The following is a 22,864-nucleotide window of genomic DNA, read 5'->3' as shown; positions in this document are numbered from 1 at the left end:
TATAAACAAAGGTATATACAAAAAAGAAATATGGCATTCATGTGGAGAAGTAACTTTTTCTTAACCTCAGAAGTAAAGCAGGAAATTCAACAGATTTCTACAAGAATTTTAAAGCACCAGTAAGTTGAAATGATAAAACCTTAGAAATCTTATAAAGTAAGAAAATGCAGACATTAACAATTTTTAAACATGTATGCAATCAAATTTTTACTTTTCAACCCTCAAAGACTATCTTGTGATAATATTACAAAGAAAAAATAATGCATACATATAAAAGCTAGATGTAAAAATATCAACTAATCAAATTTGTTCATCTCTGTATTATTTAAACACAGGTATTTATGATATACCAATTTCAATTAAAGGGTAATACTTTATGCCAAAATAGTAACTAAAAGACCTTATTAGGCATAACATAAAATGCACTTTTAATTGAAGTTAGCTCCATAAACATGCAAAAACACAGTTAATGAGGTAAAGAGGACAGCTGATATATAATGCACTCCCACAGCAGTGCTTACTTTTAATTACCTGGTGTTAACCATAAGCCTAAAGTCTTCAACATTCAATTTGTTTAATCACATCTTTTGTTGACAATATTGTAACTGCAAGCTTCAAGTATTCCCTTAACAGCTTTATTCAGTTTCGAAATAAAGTTACTTAGACACTTGATCCCAATAAATGCATTCAGAAGTGAAAATTATACAATTTCAATACTTTAAAATACATTTTGTTTCTTTTGTTACATCGAAAGAGATAACAGGAAGTGAAATAGGTTCTGTTTTACTTCAGTGCCTATCATGTGACAGCAAACACTGCCGCCAATTAAATCCAGTTCTCTGTGCTAGGCATGGCGTAGCCAATGTACTGGGGTGGCTGGTGGCACATCATTATAAGGGTGACTGCCAATGTTAACTATACACTAAAAAATAGAAGCAACAGCCACCTGAGCCCTCAATCCAAAATGCTGTGCTTAAATCACGGTAGCTTGTATCACGTGAAGATTATTGACTTTAGGGGGAGTGGATGACCACCCCCCTGCATGTGTGCACGTGTGTGTGTGTCTGTGTGTGTGTGTGTACACGTGTGCTGGTAGTACATTCACAAAACAATACAAAATGTTCTTTGTGAATTACCTGCTTGAAGGCAAAACTTCACAAGCCTATTGTTCAAGAAAATCTGTAGCTATTTATTTGCTAACAAGCTATTTTGATGGGAGAGGGGCGAACATGGAGGATTTACTCTGATATTTGACCACAAAAGAAGCAACTAGCAAGATCTAGTTTACTCATACAAGAGCCAAGTACTGATAGGAGCAACAATTTAGTATTTAGAAAAGGGAAACCGTTTTTTCTATATTTGAAATTTAAGCCATAAGCCTACCCTATGTACCAGCGATTCTACTCTTAGAAATTTCCTCACCATAACTTAAGTCCATAAAGAATAGACACAATAACATTAAGAAATGCTTTACTAATAACAACCAAAAACTGGAAATAGCCCTGAATCTTTAAGCAGAAAAATGAATTAAAATTTGGTGGTATACACATAGAATGGGATAATAGTAATAGAAATAAACTACTGATTAACATAACATGTATGAATCTTAAAAGCATTATGTTAAGTGAAGGAAGCCTTATACAGAAGAACACATACTTTGTATTTCCTTTAAGGATGTAAGGATGTAAGTCCTTCATGAACTTCCTACATGACGTTCTAGAAAAGGCAAAATTAATCTGTTGTTTAAACAATATAGAACAATAATTGTCTGTGAGGGTAGGATAGGCACTAGCCAGGAAGAAGCGTTAAGGAGCTTTCAAGACTGAGGACAACTCGACTGGAAATTTAGGTTAGGTGTTTAACTTGTCAAAACTCATAAAATGGAACACTTAAGATTTGTGCCTATCATAGTATGTACACTTTACCTTAAAAAACTGTATTGGTCTTTGGTTAGAGATCTACGCGCCTTAACTGTTTAAGACCGAAGTGATCTTATGCCTGCAACTTACTTTGAAATGCATAAAAAAGTAAGACTGATGGATACAGAGATGGTTATATGGAGAACTGTACAATGAAGTAAACAAACAAAGACTAATTGCAGAATCTCAATGACAGGTCACTAAATGTTCACTGTACAATACTTTGAACTTCTCTGTATGTTTAACAAAATGGTGAAAAGATAGCAACAACAAAAAATTTACCACAGATGTCCCATAAAACACATAATTTCTATTCGTCCAAGATGGCACAGTTAATAAAAGATAACAAAAGAACCTGACCTCATTTCTGTTCCTTCAAACAAGGGCCATTAATAATGTTTTCAATCATGAATAACAGCTATAACTTAGTTCAGTAAATATTTATTGTCCTATATCTTTCACACATTCTCATTCCAAACACATCTGAAGTGTGGCTTCCTATATGAATTTACATTTAACTAGCATTCCTTACAGACTTCTGCAATACGCTCTTACGGTTCTTGAACTAAGCATGTGCATTATTTCACAGCTCCAATCCTCTGTACGTGCTATTTCTCTACCAAGATCCCTTCCGCTTAGTCTGTTTGCCAGCAATCTTCCTTCTCACCTTTCAAAACCTTGCCAAAGGTTAAGTGTCCCCAGACAGCCAAGGCGATGTTCACTATATTCTTTGTGTTCTCACGTGATCCAATTATACAAACTTTAATAAATACATATAATACATGATCCTATCATATAAACTTAACAAATCATTAATGAATGCTAAGATTAAGCACTGATAATATGTCAAGAATTACTACTCAATTCACAAAATAATCCTAACATACTTATTACTTTCATTTAAAAAACTGAAAAAGTAAAGTTCAGAAAGGAAAAGTAATTTGTCAAGGTAGATGGCAGAACTGCCCCACAATTCTAGGTTTATCTAAACAAGGGCCTCTAATTTGAACCAGTTCCTCATACTGACCTTTAAGTTTTATTGAGATATAATTCACATTCCATACAATTTATTTATATACAGTATAAAATTAAATGGTTTTTAGAATATTCAAAAACTGTACAACCATCACAATTATATTAACATTTAAACATAATTCTATATTATAATCTATAAGCAATGAGAATAAAGATTTCCAAGATTTAAAATTATTAATACATATGTACTACTACTAAAATACAAAAATATGTCTGTTCAAGAAAAACTGAGTTCTTTAGCAATTTCCTTAGTACATAATAGAAAAATAGAATGAATCAATTTCCATATTCAATGATTGTTTCAAATCACCTCTGAGAAAGTAACATAATAATGCTTTAGCTTTGGGCTATATAAAAACAAAGAAAATTCAGTCACAAAGATTCATTTAGAAGGACATTAAGTAGGAGGCAAATTTCATATTTTCACTCCCTTTACTGTTTTTATTACTATAAATTTTCTGTGTAAAAGACTAAAATCTTCAACACAGGGTATACTTAAGCTGCCATACTCATCATGTATAAAGTGTGACTCTAAACTGTTAGGAATGTTGTTTAGTTGCTAAATCCTGTCCAGCTCTTTTGTGACCCCATGGACTGGAGCCCACCAGGGTCCTCTGTCCACGGGATTTTCCAGGCAAGAATACTGAAGTCGGTTGCCATTTCCTTCTCCAAGGGATCTTCCCGACCCACAGATCAAAGCTGTATCTCCTGCTTGACAAGCAGATTCTTTACCTCTGAGCAAATGGATTAGTAAAGGCTGTCTTAAAATTTTAATAAAATGGCATCATTTTCATCCTACAGCTTGAGGTTGTACTTAAAATAAACTGAAATCCTTGACTGAATTTTTGATATATGCCATCAATTTTAAGAAAAAGCACTTCAAACTTTCTGGCATAAAAAAATCAGAAGACAGATAAGTCCTTTAATTATGCAAGCTGTTTTTCCAAACTTTCAAGTTATAACGAAATATTAAAGTATAAAATTCCACATATTATAGCTTTTTTTCTTTATACTCACCAACTTTAATAATTAGTATCTGTAAAGCACTATGCCAAGGACATATATGAATTATGTTACTTACATTTACAACAAACTACCACCACCATGACGGGATTATTTATACTAACAACCCGAGAGGTAAGCACTTCATATTATTAGCCCCATTTTACAAATGAGAAAGAAGTAACTTTCCTTAGCCTCCACAGATAGAAAGTATAAACACTGCTGACTTTTCTTTTTCTTACCTGAACTAGGGAGACTTTTTTGAAGATTTCTTTTTATTGAGTAACAACAAAAAGAGAGCAACATTTTCTTCCAGATCACTAAGGTTCAGAAGTTCCATTTCAGAACTGTATCAGTTTGAAATATCATAAACTTTCACAGAAACGCTATTTTCTTTAACATGCAAATAGTTCACTAAAGGAGAAGAGCATTTTAAGCCAAGTACTTTAGTCCCTAAGGATCTAGCTGAAAAGCCAGACAAAGCCCTTGAACTTTATCAAGATAAATCCCTGGTATCCACTAATCACCAGAGAGGATCTCTGAGTGAGATAAGAGCAGGAATTTTGGCATGGGAATGAACACAAACACCTTGCCATCCACAAAGGCCCACAACCTGGCAGCCTATCAGCAAGGTTCCACTCATGGAGCTGTTACTCTAAACTTTCCAGCTATTGCTTGGAAGTTGATAATTCTTAAGATATGAGGAGAGTTGTGATTTCTGACACAGCATTCCAGAGATAAATACACGATCAGAGGGATGCTTTGAAATTCTCAAAGATACTCCTTTGGTCTAAAGCTGCATGAAAAGTTTTTCAAAAGGTGTCTCTTGCTTTGAAAAAGAGGGGGGGAAACCAGAGCAGTTTGCTTGCCATCAGACAATATGTTAAGTGCATACCAGACATGTAAGCTCCAAATAGCCTCCTGAAAAATAGTATTGCCAAATTCCCCTTTGTTTTGTATTTTAATAAATCTCTAAAATTGTATTCCCTTTGCCGTTTCCTGAATAGGTTCATAACCTACTCACTGAAGGTATCATGAAGGCACAAAAAATTTTTACACTATTTAAAAAGAAATAAATGCCAAAACACATGAAAATTGGGGAATTTATAACGAAACAACTTTGATTATATTAGAAATATACATTAAATATAAAAACCTACCCTCAAGTTTTTCTCATTATTTAGTCTAAGACAAATACAAATTTAAACAAGTTTATAAATACTGTCAATTTTTTCAAAAACCTAATCATTTACACCTCAAAATATAGTCACTGCACTTTGTCATATACTTTTTGAGACATACGGAAACATATATATGTTTTTTTTTTTTTTAAGACCATTAAAGCCCAAATTAAACTGTACTCTGCTTTTTCATTTAATAATATATCTTCAACATCATTTTACATCAATACATAGTGTTGTGCTTCTCTCTCTCTCATCAGTGGCTGCAGAGTATTTACCATATGCATAGGAAACAACACATGTAACCAGTTCTTCATTTGCAACCATGTTCGCATAGCACTGCCAAATGACAGGGTAGAGAGTCACTGGCTATGGCTCAAATCTCAGCTCCACCACTTATTAGCACAAGAGCTTAAGCTGCTTTTTTACATTCCCTATGCTTCAGTTTCTTCATCTGTAAAGTAAGAACAAAAACAGTATCTGTCTACCCACCTACCTGCCTATCTACAACAATGCACTTTAACACTTTAACAGGGTAAAAGCTCAACAGGTATTAGCTTAATTATGAAATTCCTCTTACAGGAAGAAAACATCTTGTACCTGCATACATCTGTATAAACTTCTAGAGATATAATTAAGTTTGCATATTTTAAACTTTAATTAACTGCCAATTTTCCCTCAAATAAACTGAACCACGATGCTCTCCACAATATACCCTCAATAAGACTACGCATAATCTTTTAAACTTCTAGATTTCTTCATGCTAAGTGCTACAGATCAATATATAGTCAATATCATTTCACACCAACACATATTGTTCTGCTTTTTTTCCGCTTTAATAGCCATATAGTATCACAATGTCATACAGGAAACTGAGACTCAGGAGGATGAGGTAATCTGTCCAAATCCACTAATAAGTAAGTAATCAAGCCAGAACTCACACACAGCTGTGTTTGATTTCCAGAAGCAATATATAACTCCTACAACCCTAATTAAAAAAAAAATAATAGGAGGAAAGGAATAAAAGGAAAAAAAAATCTGACTCTAGCAACCACTGTATCTACAACAACACATCATACATATACCAATATGCTATTTACCTGGAATTTAGACTATCAGTCTTACTATTCTAGGACACTTGATCTAAACTTTAGATGGAGGAAGAAGGAACAAGATGACAGAGGGTGATGACAAAAAGATTTTCCAATAAAATTATATATTCCCTGAGTTCAGCGCACCTTAATTACATAAATCATTTTAACCAGCTTGAATGTCTAATGTGCCAGCAAGTCTGAAGTAGAAAATCAAGAGATAAGATGAAATACAGAGAAGGCACAATGAAATAAACAACCAGACAGAAGGAAATTATGATGACAATATGTCAAAAGAAAACAGAAGCCAACTGGAAGGAAATCCCACTGGCCAAATAAGAGACAATTTCAGTATCAAGATAAACACAACTGAACAGGATAATTCATTCTATAAAACAGGAAATCATAAGGCCATATATTGAATGTATTGAAATCATTTGATGAAGATGATAACAGTTTCACAGTACCTCTTCCCAAGGAGAAACCCAGAAAATACCATTTAAATAAACGATCTGAATGAATATCATCAGTAACAAGATAAAACTGTGTGCCACTAGACAGAACACAATAGGAAGAAACAGTGCCACTTCCGTGATACTACGCCCAAACACGCTTTAAATTGAACCGAATCTCGAGGAAACATTAGACAAACTAAACTGAGGGACACTCCACAAAACATTATGGACTCTCACCTTCTAAAGGGTCGAGGCTATTAAATTTAAGCAAAGACGAAGGAACTATTCTTCTAAGATGAAGGAGAATAAAGAGACACAACACAATACAGTATACAATTCTGAATTCAATCCTTCTACTAAAAAGAGCATTGCTGAGAAAAATCAATGAAACTTGAAATGTGTTTGAAGATTTGAAGGGAGTATGATATCTATCTTAATTTCCTTATGAGATGAATTTACTGTGTATAGCAGAAAAAAAACAATAAACTATTCAAAAAGGATGGAGTACTGTATCAATTTGCCCTCAACAGGTTCAGGAAAAGTAAAAGTTCTTTTAATTGGCAACTTTTCTATAAGGTAGAGCTTGTCAATATTGTAAAGTTTAAAAATAAAATAAAATAAAAGAATTCAATAACTCAAATATACGTCTTACAGAGAGAATTTCAGAAAATTTACCGTAAATTTAATATAAAGAAAAATCTCAAGTAAATTAGCTGAAGGTTTCTTAGAACAGAACCAACAAAATCAGCAATCTACAGTCAGCTCTCTCAAGCTGTCAAGACAGACACTTAGATGAATTCCTGAGTCTGCCAGAATTCACAGATTCCCACTTTCTCCACAAAGCCTGGCACATATTGACAGCAGGGGAGTGAAAGATAGCCATCTGGAAGAATAAGTGATTTCTAAGTTGCAACAAACAAAAGAAGAAAATTATTTAATATGCAACTTGCTCTAAACAGTCAGCAAAAACAAGGCCGGGAGCTGACTGTGACTCAGATCATGAACTCCTTATTGCCAAATTCAGACTTAAACTGAAGAAAGTAGGGAAAATCACTAGACCATTCAGGTATGACCTAAATCAAATGCCTTATGATTATACAGTGGAAGTGAGAAATAGATTTAAGGAACTAGATCTGATAGAGTGCCTGATGAACTATGGACTGAGGTTTGTGACATCATACAGGAGACAGGGATCAAGACCACCCCCAAGAAAAAGAAATGCAAAAAGCAAAATGGCTATCTGGGGAGGCCTTACAAACAGCTGTGAAAAGAAGAAAAGCAAAAAGCAAAGGAGAAAAGGAAAGATACACCCATTTGAATGCAGAGTTCCAAAGAATAGCAAGGAGTGATAAGAAAGCCTTCCTCAGCTATCAGTGAAAAGAAACAGAGGAAAACAACAGAATGGGAAAGACTAGAAATCTCTTCAAGAAAATTAGAGATACCAAGGGAATATTTCATGCAAAGATAGCCTCAATAAAGGACAGAAATGGTATGGACCTAACAGAAGCAGAAGATATTAAGAAGAGGTGACAGGAATACATAGAAGAACTGTACAAAAAAGATCTTCATGACCAAGATAATCACGATGGTGTGATCATTCACCTAGAGCCAGATATCCTGGAATATGAAGTCAAGTGGGCCTTAGAAAGCATCACTACAAAGCTAGTGGAGGGGATGGAATTCCAGTTGAGCTATTTCAAATCCTGAAAGATGATGCTGTTAAAATGCTGCACTCAACACGCCAGCAAAGTTGGAAAATTCAGCAGTGGCCACAGGCCAACTTGAAAAAGTCAGTTTACATTCCAATCCAAAAGAAAAGCAATGCTAAAGAATGCTCAAACTACCGCACAATTGCACTCATCTCACAGGCTAGTAAAGTAATGCTGAAAATTCTCCAAGCCAGGCTTCAGCACTACGTGAACCGTGAACTTCCAGATGTTCAAGCTGGTTTTAGAAAAGGCAGAGGAATCAGACATCAAATTGCCAACATCTGCTGGATGATCGAAAAAGCAAGAGAGTTCCAGAAAAACATCTATTTCTGCTTTATTGACTATACCAAAGCCTTTGACTGTGTGGATCACAATAAACTGTGGAAAATTCTGAAAGAGATGGGAATACCAGATCACCTGACCTGATTCTTGAGAAACCTATATGCAGGTCAGGAAGCAATAGTTAGAACTGGACATGGAACAACAGACTGGTTCAAAATAGGAAAGGGAGTACGTCAAGGCTGTATATTGTCAAACTGCTTATTTAACTTCTATGCAGAGTACATCATGAGAAACGTTGGGCTGGAAGAAGCACAAGCTGGAACCAAGACTGCCGGGAGAAATATCAATAAACTCAGATATGCAGATGACACCACCCTTATGGCAGAAAGTGAAGAGGAAATAAAAAGCCTCTTGATGAAAGTGAAAGTGGAGAGTGAAAAAGTTGGCTTAAAGCTCAACATTCAGAAAGGTAAGACCATGGCATCTGGTCCCATCACTTCATGGCAGACAGATGGGGAAACAGTGGAAACAGTGTCAGACTTTGTTTTTCTGGGCTCCAAAATCACTGCAGAAGGTGATTGCAGCCATGAAATGAAAAGACTCTTACTCCTTGGAAGGAAAGTTATGACCAAACTAGATAGCATATTCAAAAGCAGAGACATTACTTTGCCAACAAAGGTCTGTCTAGTCAAGGCTATGGTTTTACAGTAATCATGTATGGATTTGAGAGTTGGACTGTGAAGAAAGCTGAGCACTGAACAATTGATGCTTTTGAACTGTGGTATTGGAGAAGACTCTTGAGAGTCCCTTGAACTGCAAGGAGATCCAACCAGTCCATCCTAAAGGAGATCAGTCCTGGGTGTTCACTGGAAGGACTGATGCTGAAGCTGAAACTCCAATACTCTGACCACCTCATGCAAAGAGTTGACTCATTGGAAAAGACTCTGATGCTGGGAGGGATTGGGGGCAGGAGAAGAAGGGGACAAGAGAGGATGAGATGGCTGAATGGCATCACCGACTTGATGGACGTGAATTTGGGTGAACTCTGGGAGTTGGTGATGGACAGGGAGGCATGGGGTCGCCAAGAGTCAGACATGACCGAGTGACTCAACTGAGCTGAACTGAATGTAATATTAACATTATTCTTAAACAATCTTAATGATTATGTTGATAATAGCATTGAAACATGTATTTTATCATATGTGAAACAGATTGCCAGTCCAGGTTCAACGCATGAGACAAGGTGCTCAGGGCCAGTGCAAGGGATGACCCTGAGGGGTGGGGTGGGGAGGGAGGTGGGAAGGGGCTTCAGGCTGGGGGACACATGTATACCCATGGCTGATTCATGTCAATGTATGGCAAAAACCACTAAAATATTGTAAAGTAATTAGCCTCCAATTAAAATAAATAAATTTAATTTTTAAAAAATGAAATGATATACAAACCCGTCAACAAAATATCATAATTTTTAAAAACTAGATTAAAACATCCCTTTTTAATGCTGAAGCTACAAAATTTAGCAAAGTTAAATTCCTGCTTAATCTTTAAACTCCATTATAATGCATGTATTTATAAAATGCTAAAACAAAAGGCTATTTTTTTTATTTTATTTTATTTTTTAACTTTACAATACTGTATTGGTTTTGCCAAATATCGAAATGAATCCACCACAGATATACATGTGTTCCCCATCCTGAACCCTCCTCCCTCCTCCCTCCCCATACCATCCCTCTGGGTCGTCCCAGTGCACCAGCCCCAAGCATCCAGTATCGTGCATCGAACCTGGACTGGCAACTCATTTCATATATGATATTATACATATTTCAATGCCATTCTCCCAAATCATCCCACCCTCTCCCTCTCCCACAGAGTCCAAAAGACTGTTCTATACATCAGTGTCTCTTTTGCTGTCTTGTATACAGGGTTATTGTTACCATCTTTCTAAATTCCATATATATGCGTTAGTATACTGTATTGGTGTTTTCTTTCTGGCTTACTTCACTCTGTATAATAGGTTCCAGTTTCATCCACCTCATTAGAACTGATTCAAATGTATTCTTTTTAATGGCTGAGTAATACAAAAGATATTTATAGTACCTGTCAAAAGATCTGAACTGCACAGGTTGTTCAGCAGAGAGATCACCAAGAGCTCCAAGGCAGGCTGGTGGCAGAAGGGCAGGATCCACAGTGACTCCATCTGCTGGTATGTTTACTAAGCTTCGGAGAATGTCCTTCACGTTGACATTTTTTGAAACTGGAACTGATGGTGCAGCCTTGCTATCCGATTCATTCCCTCCATCACTTTTGGTTTCCTGAGATTTACTGACTTCTGAAGAAAGAGTGCACAGTGCCTCGTTGATGGCATCGGGACCGGCACCGACGCTCGGAGGCACTCCAGGAGCAGCCACGTCTGCGCCGCTGCCTAGCCCAGGAGCTGTTTCTCCCCCAGTGCTTGAGTTCCGCCTTGGAGCAGGTGATGTGCTTTCAGATTCCTCCACAGATGCTGGAGTTAATGGGCTTGATGCTGCTGGTGAGTCCTCTACATCTTACCCAGAAAAAGAAGAAAAGTAAAAATAAAAAAGATTTACAAATAATTTTAAAAAGGTACATTCACTCCTAATTGTTTTAGATTATGAAATATACAGCATGTTTTAAAAGGCTAAAACAAATTAATCTATAAAATGTACTGAGTAAATATACATATAGTGAAATAGTTTAATAAAATAGTAATAATAAATAAGGTTAGCAAAGTAGCTGAGAAAACCCCAAACTGAATATGACATACCAATGGGTAGCAATACAAGATTGAAAGCCATCGGTCTACAAGAAAAAGTCCAAAATCCTTAGGTATACTCAAGGTTCTTCAATAATATAAGTCTGCTAGGATGTAAACTTCATCAGGGTAGTGAATTTGTCTTCATTAACACTTCACCTCCAGCACCAGTGACCATGCCTGGGCCTCCAACAATGCCCGGCAAGTACTAGGTCCACCAGTAAGTATTTTCCAGATCACTATTCATCTCCAACTTCATCTCCTGCTACTCATGCCATAATACATACACAACACAAAATTGCTTACAATCTGCTGTATGGGCTTCTGTGCCTTATACACGGCATTTTTTGAGATAAGAGTCCCAAGACCTCTACCTCAGACATAGTTTCTACTAGAAAACATGTTACCAACCCTATATGGATGAATGATTCAATGAGCTTTAAAAGATAGTCCCACAAGGAACATCACCTTTTCTATTTGATTTTCATTCCCTCCAATCAGGTGTTGATTCCATTTCAACAAAATGCTCCATCTTGCTAAATCCAATGGCAATTCTCGACCTAACAGCTCTTGACATAACAGGAACAACTGATTATTCCTTCTAGGCTGGTAACACTCTTCCAGCTTTTCACATACCTTACTGTGATTCCTTCTTTACTTCCTTCACTTTTCTTTCTCCCTTATTTCTTAACTTTGTGGAATTTAGTGCTCAGTTCTTAATCCTTTTACTTTTTATATCAACATTTATATCGTTAATGGTCTCATTCACTCTCCAAGTATTAAACATCACTATTTCAATCAATCAATCAAATTTAGATTGTTGTATGTAACACTACTTTGCCAACAAAGGTCCGTCTAGTCAAGGCTATGGTTTTTCCTGTGATCATGTATGGATGTGACAGTTGGACTGTGAAGAAGGCTAAGCGCCGAAGAATTGATGCTTTTGAACTGTGGTGGTGGAGAAGATGCTTGAGAGTCCCTTGGACTGCAAGGAGATCCAACCAGTCCACTCTAAAGGAGATCAGCCCTGGGATTTCTTTGGAGGGAATGATGCTAAAGCTGAAACTCCAGTACTTTGACCACCTCATGCAAAGAGCTGACTCATTGGAAAAGACTCTGATGCTGGGAGGGATTGGGGGCAGGAGGAGAAGGGGACGACAGAGGATGAGATGGCTGGATGGCATCACCGACTCAATGGTCATGAGTCTGAGTGAACTCCGGGAGTGGGTGATGGACAGGGAGGCCTGGCGTGCTGCAATTCATGGGGTCGCAAAGAGTCGGACACGACTGAGCAACTGAACTGAACTGAATGTAACTGCCTACTTTACATTTTTTTAATATGTCTAAAAGACATCGCAAACACAATATATCAAAAATTAAATTTCTTATCCTTGCCTGAGTATGTTTCACCTTCAGTCTGTCCAACTGCACATTATAATTATTCTTGACTACCTTCCATAGTTCACATATGCATGCCTAATATTTTTAAATACTGCTTTCTCACCATCAGAATATATGCAAAATCTCACTGCTTCTCACTAGCCCTACAGTTACCACCCAGGTCAATACCCAAATCACCTCCTGCCTAGATTATTGCAAAATACTCCTAACTGGTTATGTTAGACTGTAACATTAATGGATCTCTAGGTCATGCCTCCTGGAATTCAACCCCTTGAGTAGTTCTTGAGTATGGACTAGGCCTGACTTCAGTTCAGTTCAGTTGAGTTGTTCAGTCATGTGTGACTCTTTGTGACCCCATGGACTGCAGCACGCCGAGCCTCCCTGTCCATCTCCAACTCCCGGAGTTTACTCAAACTAATGTCTATTGAGTTGGCCATCAAACCATCTCATCCTCTGTCATCCCCTTCTCCTGCCTTCAATCTTTCCCATAATCAGGGTCTTCTCCAATGAGTCAGTTCTTCGCATCAGGTGGCCAAAGTATTGAAGCTTCAATTTCAGCATCAGTCCTTCCAATGAATATTCCAAAATCTGAATATATATGAATATTCAGGACTGATTTTCTTTAGGATGGACTGGTTGGATCTCCTTGCACTCCAAGGGATTCTCAAGAGTCTTCTCCAAAACCACAGTTCAAAAGCATCAATTCTTCGGCACTCAGCTTTCTTTATAGTCCAACTCTCACATCCTTACATGACTACTGGAAAAACCATAGCCTTGAGTAGATGAACATTTGCTGGCAAGGTAATGTCTCTGCTTTTTAATAAGCTGTCTAGATTGGTCATAACTTTTCTTCCAAGGAGTAAGTGTTTTTTAATTTCATGGCTGCAGTCACCATCTGCAGTGATTTTGGAGCCAAAGAAAATAAAAGTCTGTCACAGTTTCCATTGTTTCCCCTTCTATTTGCCATGAAGTGATGGGACCAGATACTATGATCTTAGCTTGCTGAATGTTGAGCTTTAAGCCAACTTTTTCACTCTCCTCTTTCACTTTCATCAAGAGGCTCTTTAGTCCTGCTTCACTTTCTGCCATAAGGGTGGTGTCATCTGCATATCTGAGATTATTGATATTTCTCCCGGCAATCTTGATTCCAGCTTGTGCTTCATCCAGTCCAGCATTTCTCATGATGTTCTCTGCATATAAGTTAAATAAGCAGGGTGATAATATACACCCTTGAAGTACTCCTTTCACTATCTGGAACCAGTCTGTTGCTCCACATCCAGTTCTAACTGTTGCTTCTTGACCTGCATACAGATCTCTCAGGAGTCAGGTCAGGTGGTCTGGTATTCCCATCTCTTGAAGAAATTCCCACAGCGCCTGACTTACTTACACCCATGTGGCAGAAGTGACAATGGGCCAGTTCAGTACCCAATCTTTAAGAAGATCTAAGAGTTTGTGCATTCTCAGAATTCCTGAACATCTCGGAAAGCAGTCTGGCTACCTTGCTGGTAAGATTATGTAGAGAGACCTCCATATAGGAGATAAAGGACCTCCAAACTAATGGAGTAAAACAAAGGAATTTAGCTGAGAGTAGCAAGGTCCCCTCCACACAACCCCAGCCTAGTCACTTTAGTCCGTCAGCCCTAGCTCTTGGAGATATTCTAGCTGAGGCGCTAGATAAATGAGTAGAAACGTTATCTCAGACTTTCCAACCCCAGAAACATCATTTGGAGCAGGAATTATTACCACTGTGCCTTATCTGAATCAAAGTCATGGAATCATGATAACAAGACTAAAATAGGTGGGAGTTTTCGCTTTGAGGTAATCTGTAACACAGTTCCATAACTGAAACTCCACTTTTTCTTGCCATACAGGATGTAATCTTAACAGAATTCCACATTCTACTTTTTAATAACGTACATCAATTCTAACTCCTGTACTCAAAGCCCTCCAATAATTTCCCATTCTCCTTGGAGTGAAAATTCACACTCCCTTTCTCCTGGTTATTCCTGATATATTTCCCCACTCAATTTTTATTGTCTTAAGACTTAACCTCTTCTAAAATACTATGCAATTTGTTTCATTATATAAACTCATTTTCTATTTATTCTCCTGGAATACAAGCTCCACGAGGGCAGATTTTTTGCTGATGCTCATCAGTAATGAACAAGTACCTAAGAGGTACCAAATGAATACTGATTGGATAGAGAAATCTCCTCTGTTGGGGAGGAGCTACTCCTATATTAGCTGCTTCTCTAACTATACATCTATAACTGGCAGCTAATATTATACATAACACCAATTATTACACTTATTTGTAAACAAATATATCTTATAAGAGAATATAAGTTATTCTTCACAACAAATGCTGAATTAAAAATGTTTAATACTTTATTCGTAAACCATAACGTTTTCTCACTTATTTTTTAATTAGATGACTCACTTAAAACAGCAATCATGTCTCAGTTGCAATTAACTACAGGGTCCTTAAAATACTTCGTTATTAATAAAACTAATTGCATGCTCTCATTAATGTATACACAAATGGATTTAAATTCCAGGATGAATACTTTAACTGCCGTAAGTAGGTAATGTTTTACTTGAATTTTGGATGCCAGATAATAAAACACAGAAACTTACCAGGGAGTGACAAATTTCCACATTCACTACCAGTTTCTCTAGACTGGCTATGCCTTTCATTCTGGGGTTCCAAAATGTCTCTGTACTTCGAGACCATAAGAACAGAGATAAAGTATACAACTGCCAAGGCTAAAAATTGTGCTTGTTTGCTATCCTCCTGGGGAGAAAATAAAAGGAGTTAACCATGCCACTACTAAGTAACACGTTCGAATCTTATTTTACAAGACAACATTCAAATACAAAACACATTCACGAATCTTTCGATATACATAGAAAATAGTAATGAATTCACCTGAGCAAAAATTGAACAAAGACTCTTGAAAAAATGCCTGTATATGTTAGTTTTATGCTTGTGAAACAGGAGAGAAACGCTGGCTCATTTTTTTTACATTAAGTAACTCAATCTGAAGAGATATGTCCTAATATACTTTATAAGATTAATCAAATAGCAACTATAATTATATATGAACCATTATTTTTACTTCCAACCATAAGAATTAAATTATGTTTTAAGAAAATCAGAATAACAGTTTTCCTAAAAGACAAATGTTTGAGATTATTAAAAGTGAGGTTATCAGAGACAGAACTAGATGCTAAAGAACTTTTCAAGAGTATTTCAAAGGAATATAGACAACCAAGTGACTAGGACTTAATATAGTGTCTGGAGAAAGAAAAGAACAAACCAGGCTGATCTCTAAAGAGGTTCAGGCTTCATCTCAGCTCTACAGATCACCTATACATATCAATGACCGCTTCACCTAATAAAATTCCCCATTTTCAAAGGAACATTGCACACATCAAGAATTTTGATAAGTTTTCAAAATACATTTGAATCTAAAGGAAAAAGTCAAAATTTGTCCATCAAATTCTGAAACTCAAGTAGCAGATAAATTTAGGATAAACAAAACAAAGAACATGGTTGCCTAGGAGATAAATAAATGGAAACAACTGGTACAAATAACGCTTTAAAGTTACCAATTAATGATTATCAAAAGTTTTGGACACCATTTCAGAGAAAAATTAAACTTCAGAGTCTACTGAACATATCCACTTAACAGGATTATTAGATGTATTTATAATCTGACAAGAATCTTTGGTAGTTTTTAGGTTCATCTGTAACACCTTATTAGTCTTGATGGAAAAGATACGTTCATTTTTCCTTTCTTAATGTACCCTTTTCTCCAGAAACTCCTATGTTCTTCTGCCACATAATCCTACCATCTATTACAATAACTGCTACCAATGGTAACAACATTAACAATGTAGGCAAATAACTTGCTTGGGCTTCTTAATGTTTTATAAATTATTTCTACCTATCTAAATGTTCAAGCTGGTTTTAAAAAAGGCAGAGGAACCAGAGATCAAATTGCCAACATCTGCTGGATGATTGAAAAAGCAAGAGAGTTCCAGAAAAACATCTATTTCTGCTTTATTGACTATGCCAAAGCCTTTGACTGTGTGGATCACAATAAACTGTGGAAAATTCTGAAAGAGATGGGAATACCAGACCACCTGACCTGCCTCTTGAGAAATCTGTATGCAGGTCAGGAAGCAACAGTTAGAACTGGACATGGAACAAAAGACTGGTTCCAAATAGGAAAAGCAGTACGTCAAGGCTGTATATTGTCACCCTGCTTATTTAACTTATATGCAGAGTACATCATGAGAAACGCTTGGCTGTAGGAAGCACAAGCTGGAATCAAAATTGCCGGGAGAAACATTAATAACCTCAGATATGCAGATGACACCACCCTCATGGCAGAAAGTGAAGAGGAACTAAAAAGCCCCTTGATGAAAGTGAAAGAGGAGAGTGAAAAAGTTGGCTTAAAGCTCAGCATTCAGAAAATGAAGATCATGGCATCTGATCCCATCACTTCATGGCAAATAGATGGGGAAACAGTGGAAACAGTGTCAGACTTTATTTTTTGGGCTCCAAAATCACTGCAGATGGTGATTGCAGCCATGAAATTAAGACGCTTACTCCTTGGAAGGAAAGTTATGACCAACCTAGATAGCATATTGAAAAGCAGAAACATTACTTTTTCAACAAAGATCTGTCTAGTCTAGGCTATGGTTTTTCTAGTGGTCATGTATGGATGTGAGAGTTGGACTGTGAAGAAAGCTGAGCGCCAAAGAATTGATGGTTTTGAACTGTGGTGTTGGAGAAGACTCCTGAGAGTCCCTTGGACTGCAAGGAGATCCAACCAGTCCATTCTAAAGGAGATCAGTCCTGGGTGTTCATTGGAAGGACTGATGATGCAAAGAGTTGACTCAATGAAAAAGACTCTGATGCTGGGAAGGATTGGGGGCAGGAGAAGGGGACAACAGAGGATGAGATGGCTGCATGGCATCACCAACTCAATGCACGTGAGTTTGCGTGAACTCTGGGAGTTGGTAATGGACAGGGTGGCCTGGCGTGCTGCGATTCATGGGGTCGCAAAGAGTTGGACATGACTGAGTGAATGAACTGAACTGAACTGAAATCTTTATTTAGCCCATTAGCATGTTCAGTGTTTAGTAACTACAGTATGAAGTATACAGGGTATGCCTGATTTATGCCCAAATAAGAAATATCGCATAGATCCTTATGTTTAAGACCTAGCTCCCGAAACAAATTTGTTTTCAACTGTAGCTGTCATTTATTAAATACATACTGTGAGTCAGGCACTGTGCTACAGTCATTAACCCACATACATAAAATGAGGCCTACAGAAGTTAAGTAATTTACCTAAGGGCACACAGTGAATGCAAAAGCAAATCTGAACTCAGATTAGAGTGATTAAAAACCATAGCTCTTAACCTCTAGGTAATGATTTATTTATATCCCTAATCTTAGGTAATTTCCTTTTTCTTCAAAGTTTGCTTATGCTAGAATAGGCTCTGGATGTAGCCTGGGAAATAAGCTCTTTTCTCTTTTCTAAAAGTCCTATAAGGTGACTATATCACTTTTCTAATTACCAAAAAAATTACAGTTATTTGTTACTTTCAGAAATGACATGGTAGACATGGGAGACGCTCTAATTCTCTGTCCAAATATTGTGATATAATAAGAGGCAGAGTAACGTGTATTGATTTCATTTTAAATGCTATAGGAAAGTCATCAGAAAAATTTTAATGCCAGACTTACTTCACTTATTGTAGATTTTTAAAATTCATTTTAGGAAATACAAAGTTATAGGGCAATAGACTCAACAACTACTCCAAGAGAATGGGGAGAGAAGGAAGCAGCAATATTTGGTTCCACAGAAGACCACAGGCAGTGGGTTTCGAAAAACACAAAGGTGATGCTTTGTTAATAAAAGGAATAATACAGTTACCAAAAAGCAAAAACCTGAGATCCAGAGAGGGAGCATAATTAAGTACATACAGATGTTAGTTAAGATGAAAATGTGAAGTATGGTTAACATGACAATTTCAAGAATCAGATTCCTTAGGCCCTTACTCAACTTTTACCTATCACTATTTGTGGTTTTAAGCAGATAATTTAAGCTAATACTGCTATCTTTCTCATACAAGTATTCTGTGAATTAAAGGAGATAATATATTATCAATCATCCAGTCCTATGCTTAATATGAAATAAGTGTTTAAGACTATTAGCTATAGCTAATAACAACTACTACTAACAAATTGCATACTTCATGAAGAATCAGGAGTACACTAAAACAACAGAGAAAGGAAAATTAAAACTGAAGTTATAAAGTTTATTTTTAAAAAACTTATGTGTAGTATAGAGCAGCCTAGTACTCAACACACAGTAACAGTTCAGTGAATGTTAACGATAATATTCCAAATCCAAGTGAGTAGGATCACAAATGATTTTAATTTTCATGTTTATGCTTTTTTATACAACATTACAATTTCTACATGAAATTCTGCCATATTATGTATCAAAATTAGCTAAAACAAACCTATCTTTCACCTTTAAAATACTTAAAAAATACCATAAACAGCATTTCGTCATGTACTTTTATTTTTTAATTTATTTATTTTTAAATATAAATTTATTCATTTTAATTGGAGGCTAATTACTTTACAATATTGTAGTGGTTTTTCCATATATCGTCATGAACTTTATATCATATAAAACTTTGAAAGCACAGGTTCTGGTGTTTGACTGATGAGTTTGAATCCTATCATTTTCTAGCTCCATTAGCTTAACAAGTGACATGAACTCTCTGTGCTTCAAATTCCTCATTTATAAAACTGGAATTACAATGTACACAACTCACGAAGTTGTTGGAATTAACGATAATACATAAAGCACTTACAATGCTTACTATCTAATAATGTATTGTTATCAGTAGCAACACTCTGATATATTAGCTCCATGTATATAAACAATACCTTCTAAGATTCGAAAATCATTGTCAAGACAACTGGTATCTGAGTCTTATTTCTACTTGATGATTTTATATCACAAAAAGTGTTCACTCTCAATACTGTGGGCCTAGGAGGAAATATGTATCAGCTAAGAGAATATGTGAAAGAAATACTGTAACTTACTATGTCTCTGAAGACAACTGCCCGAAGTCGATTAATATCCATGTCTTGTAAGAGCCTGTCAAAATCTCTCACTGGAGATATACCACCAGTTACAAGGTCCACTGGACTCTATTTAAGACAAAACATATAAACATACATTGCACAGACATTCTAAAAAATAACACACTATTCCATGGGCCCCAGCTTGTTTTCCTCCTCCTCCTCGCTTCTGTTTTTGGGTGCCAGGACGGAGGTGGGGGGTATAGAAGGGGGCCAACAAGCACGTGAAATGCAAACTGACGTGTCTGGAGGGAAAGTATCGTGCACACAAGGAGAGTAAACGTTTGGAAAAGCAGACAAGATGAAGTATAAGCAAATCTTTACTGTATACTCAAACACAAATATTTGAAGGTTATGTCCACAGACTAAAATAACTATTTTAGGACTTCTGTCAGATTTATTTAACTTTATGTTGAAATGAACAAATAAATTTAAGATCTTAACTGTAAAATAAGAGAATGCTTTCTTATTTAATTAATTATTCCGCAGGCTTACCTTCGCAGCAGATTTCCCAGTGGGAATCAGGCTGTGTGCCATTTTCTGGCTTTTTCCTGCTTCGCCTTTACTTCTCAGCTGTGACTGCTGCTGACACTCTAAGCAATTCCTTACTGCCACTGCACACACTGCAATTTATTTTAAGAAAAAACTGTATTTAAGATTATGGGACTGACAAAACCCACCTAAATAAGTTGCATAAGATTTTATTTGAAACAGATCACCTTCAGCAAATTCCTAAAATATCCCTGGGCTTTATCACCCACTGTTTGTTTGCTGACTCTGGTAGCCAATCTATAGGGCCCACTGCTAAAAGAGAATCAGTTCAAGAACCTTAAGAAACACTTGACTGTTTCTTAGATCTCACATAAGTTACCTGAAATAATCTTTTACGGAGGAAAAGATAGGGAAGAAAAAATTTCAAAAGTGAAGGAAAACAAAGTAAATCACATTGCCATCAACTAGTCCTTCTATTATCTTCACTAAAGTACAATAGTTAAACTAGAAACCTGCACGTTTTTCTTAAAATTTTTAGGATTACAGCATGATAGTAATAGGTACTGATAGAGGGTATAGCATTAAAGGGAATATTTATTTATAAGGTCTATCTTTTACTGGCTTTCATTAAAACAGTTCAAAAGGTAGGGGACAAAAAGGAGATTGTGATTAATATACAATCCAAAATTACCTCTCTAAACTTCTCACTTATCAGGCAGTTAACTCAAGTTATTCAGATATTAACTGTGAATTTTAAAGAATTAGGTAATACACAATTGTCTATGAATTGATTCATAGCATGTAATCATCTCCAATCCCAGCCAAATTGGTAGCCCTAAAAGTATTTGTCTCCACAAGAATGGGAGAGCAAATTAGGAACAAAATAGCAAACGTAAGTGATAACTTCAAGTACCAGCTGACTCTCATACAGCTACTACACACGGAATTGAAAAAGGAGAATATTCAGAAAGGTGCCCAGAGAGAGCCACAGAATTGGAAAAAGAGAAGGAACACAGTGAAGAGGGAGGGAGAGAGAACATGGAATACACCTCTGTGCAGTCTGGGGTCAGGCCCAGCAAAAAACGTTCCAACTACTTTTGTCAGAGGTTGTACAGCATCAAGTTTGGGTCTGCGTTACAAAGCTAAAAACCACATTTGAGTGCCTAGTGTCAGTCAGTCTCAGCGGCACAGTTTACTCTTACTGTTGCCATCTGACCTCCTCACTTCCAACTTCACAAACACAGGGGTGAGGCGACCAGGGATCAAAACATCTGGACTGCTGTGACCAAGCTCACCAGGTTCTATTAAGTGGTCCTGAACAAGGAGAACATGTGGTGCTGGAGTACACTGAATTATTTCTTTATTTTCTTCTATAGTTATGAAAACAGAGGGAGACAGAGTATTCTCCTAGTTTCTGAATTTAATACTTCTTGAGTATAGAGAAGCATTGCTAGTGTAGGCTTCTACTTTCGATTCTATAAGTGTACTCTTTTCAGGAAGTGGAGAGGCTTAAAAATGGCATATACAAAGTAATGGGTTCTAAATATTTTAATTATATTATTGATATAAAGTTTAATGGTGTATCCTATAACAGAGAGAACAGCAATACTAGTAAAACTATATTCAAATTCCTACTCTGCCAATTTAGAGCTTCTGAATTTTCATTAAGTTAACTAACTTCTTTTATCTCAAATTTCCTCATGAATAAAAGAAAATACAAATGAATGAATGGGAGAAAACGACTGCTGACTCAATGTGAAAATCAGAAATGACACATAACAATAGTAAATGATAGCTTTTGTTTTGTCATGCTTACCATCTGACTCTTAACTAAGATTTTAAAACAACTCCCTAAAAATAGTATACCAAGTTCTTTAGAGTACCCTGAGTTTAAAAGTACTTTGAATGGTATTTTGAGTGAAAATAATCATTGTACAAAAAAAATCTAAGTACGTCTGAATATCTAAGTGTAGATGTTGTTGCTAAATATGGGAAAATATTTTATTAACTAATTAGACTTTCCACCTTTGATATTATATTTTCATAGGTACCTTATTTCTAATCTGTCTTCACATGGCCATGGTTCCTAAAGATTTTGCTTTCATTTCTTAGCCCCCTTTTCTCCACCTGCTGCTGCTGCTGCTGCTGCTGCTAAGTCGCTTCAGTCGTGTCCAACTCTGTGCGACCCCATAGACGGCAGCCCACCAGGCTCCCCCGACCCTGGGATTCTCCAGGCAAGAACACTGGAGTGGGTTGCCATTTCCTTCTCCAATGCAGGAAAGTGAAAAGTGAAAGTGAAGTCGCTCAGTCGTGTCTGACTCTTAGAGACCCCACAGACTGCAGC

The 22,864-nt window shown here is 36.6% G+C and overlaps 1 protein-coding gene across 7 annotated transcripts in view; it reads right to left on the bottom strand.

Moving 5' to 3' along the window:
* The window catches only part of LRBA (LPS responsive beige-like anchor protein), a 753,999-nt gene that overhangs the window by 558,153 nt on the left and 172,982 nt on the right, over window positions 1-22,864 (bottom strand). For 5 of the 7 annotated variants that reach the window (XM_061384015.1, XM_061384012.1, XM_061384019.1 and 2 more), the window contains exons 27-30: window positions 20,524-20,651; window positions 19,990-20,097; window positions 15,486-15,642; window positions 10,772-11,219 (exon numbers count right to left, since the gene is read on the bottom strand). In XM_061384015.1, the coding sequence (XP_061239999.1) occupies window positions 10,772-11,219; window positions 15,486-15,642; window positions 19,990-20,097; window positions 20,524-20,651 (841 nt within the window). The remainder of the gene's footprint in view (window positions 1-10,771; window positions 11,220-15,485; window positions 15,643-19,989; window positions 20,098-20,523; window positions 20,652-22,864) is intronic. The other 2 variants (XM_061384016.1, XM_061384018.1) reach the window with 1 other exon arrangement.

This window comes from Bos javanicus, chromosome 17, assembly GCF_032452875.1.
Source record: "Bos javanicus breed banteng chromosome 17, ARS-OSU_banteng_1.0, whole genome shotgun sequence".
Classification (NCBI taxonomy): domain Eukaryota; kingdom Metazoa; phylum Chordata; class Mammalia; order Artiodactyla; family Bovidae; genus Bos; species Bos javanicus.
Note: the sequence above shows the minus strand (reverse complement) of the source record. Positions and strands in the feature narration are given on the sequence as shown.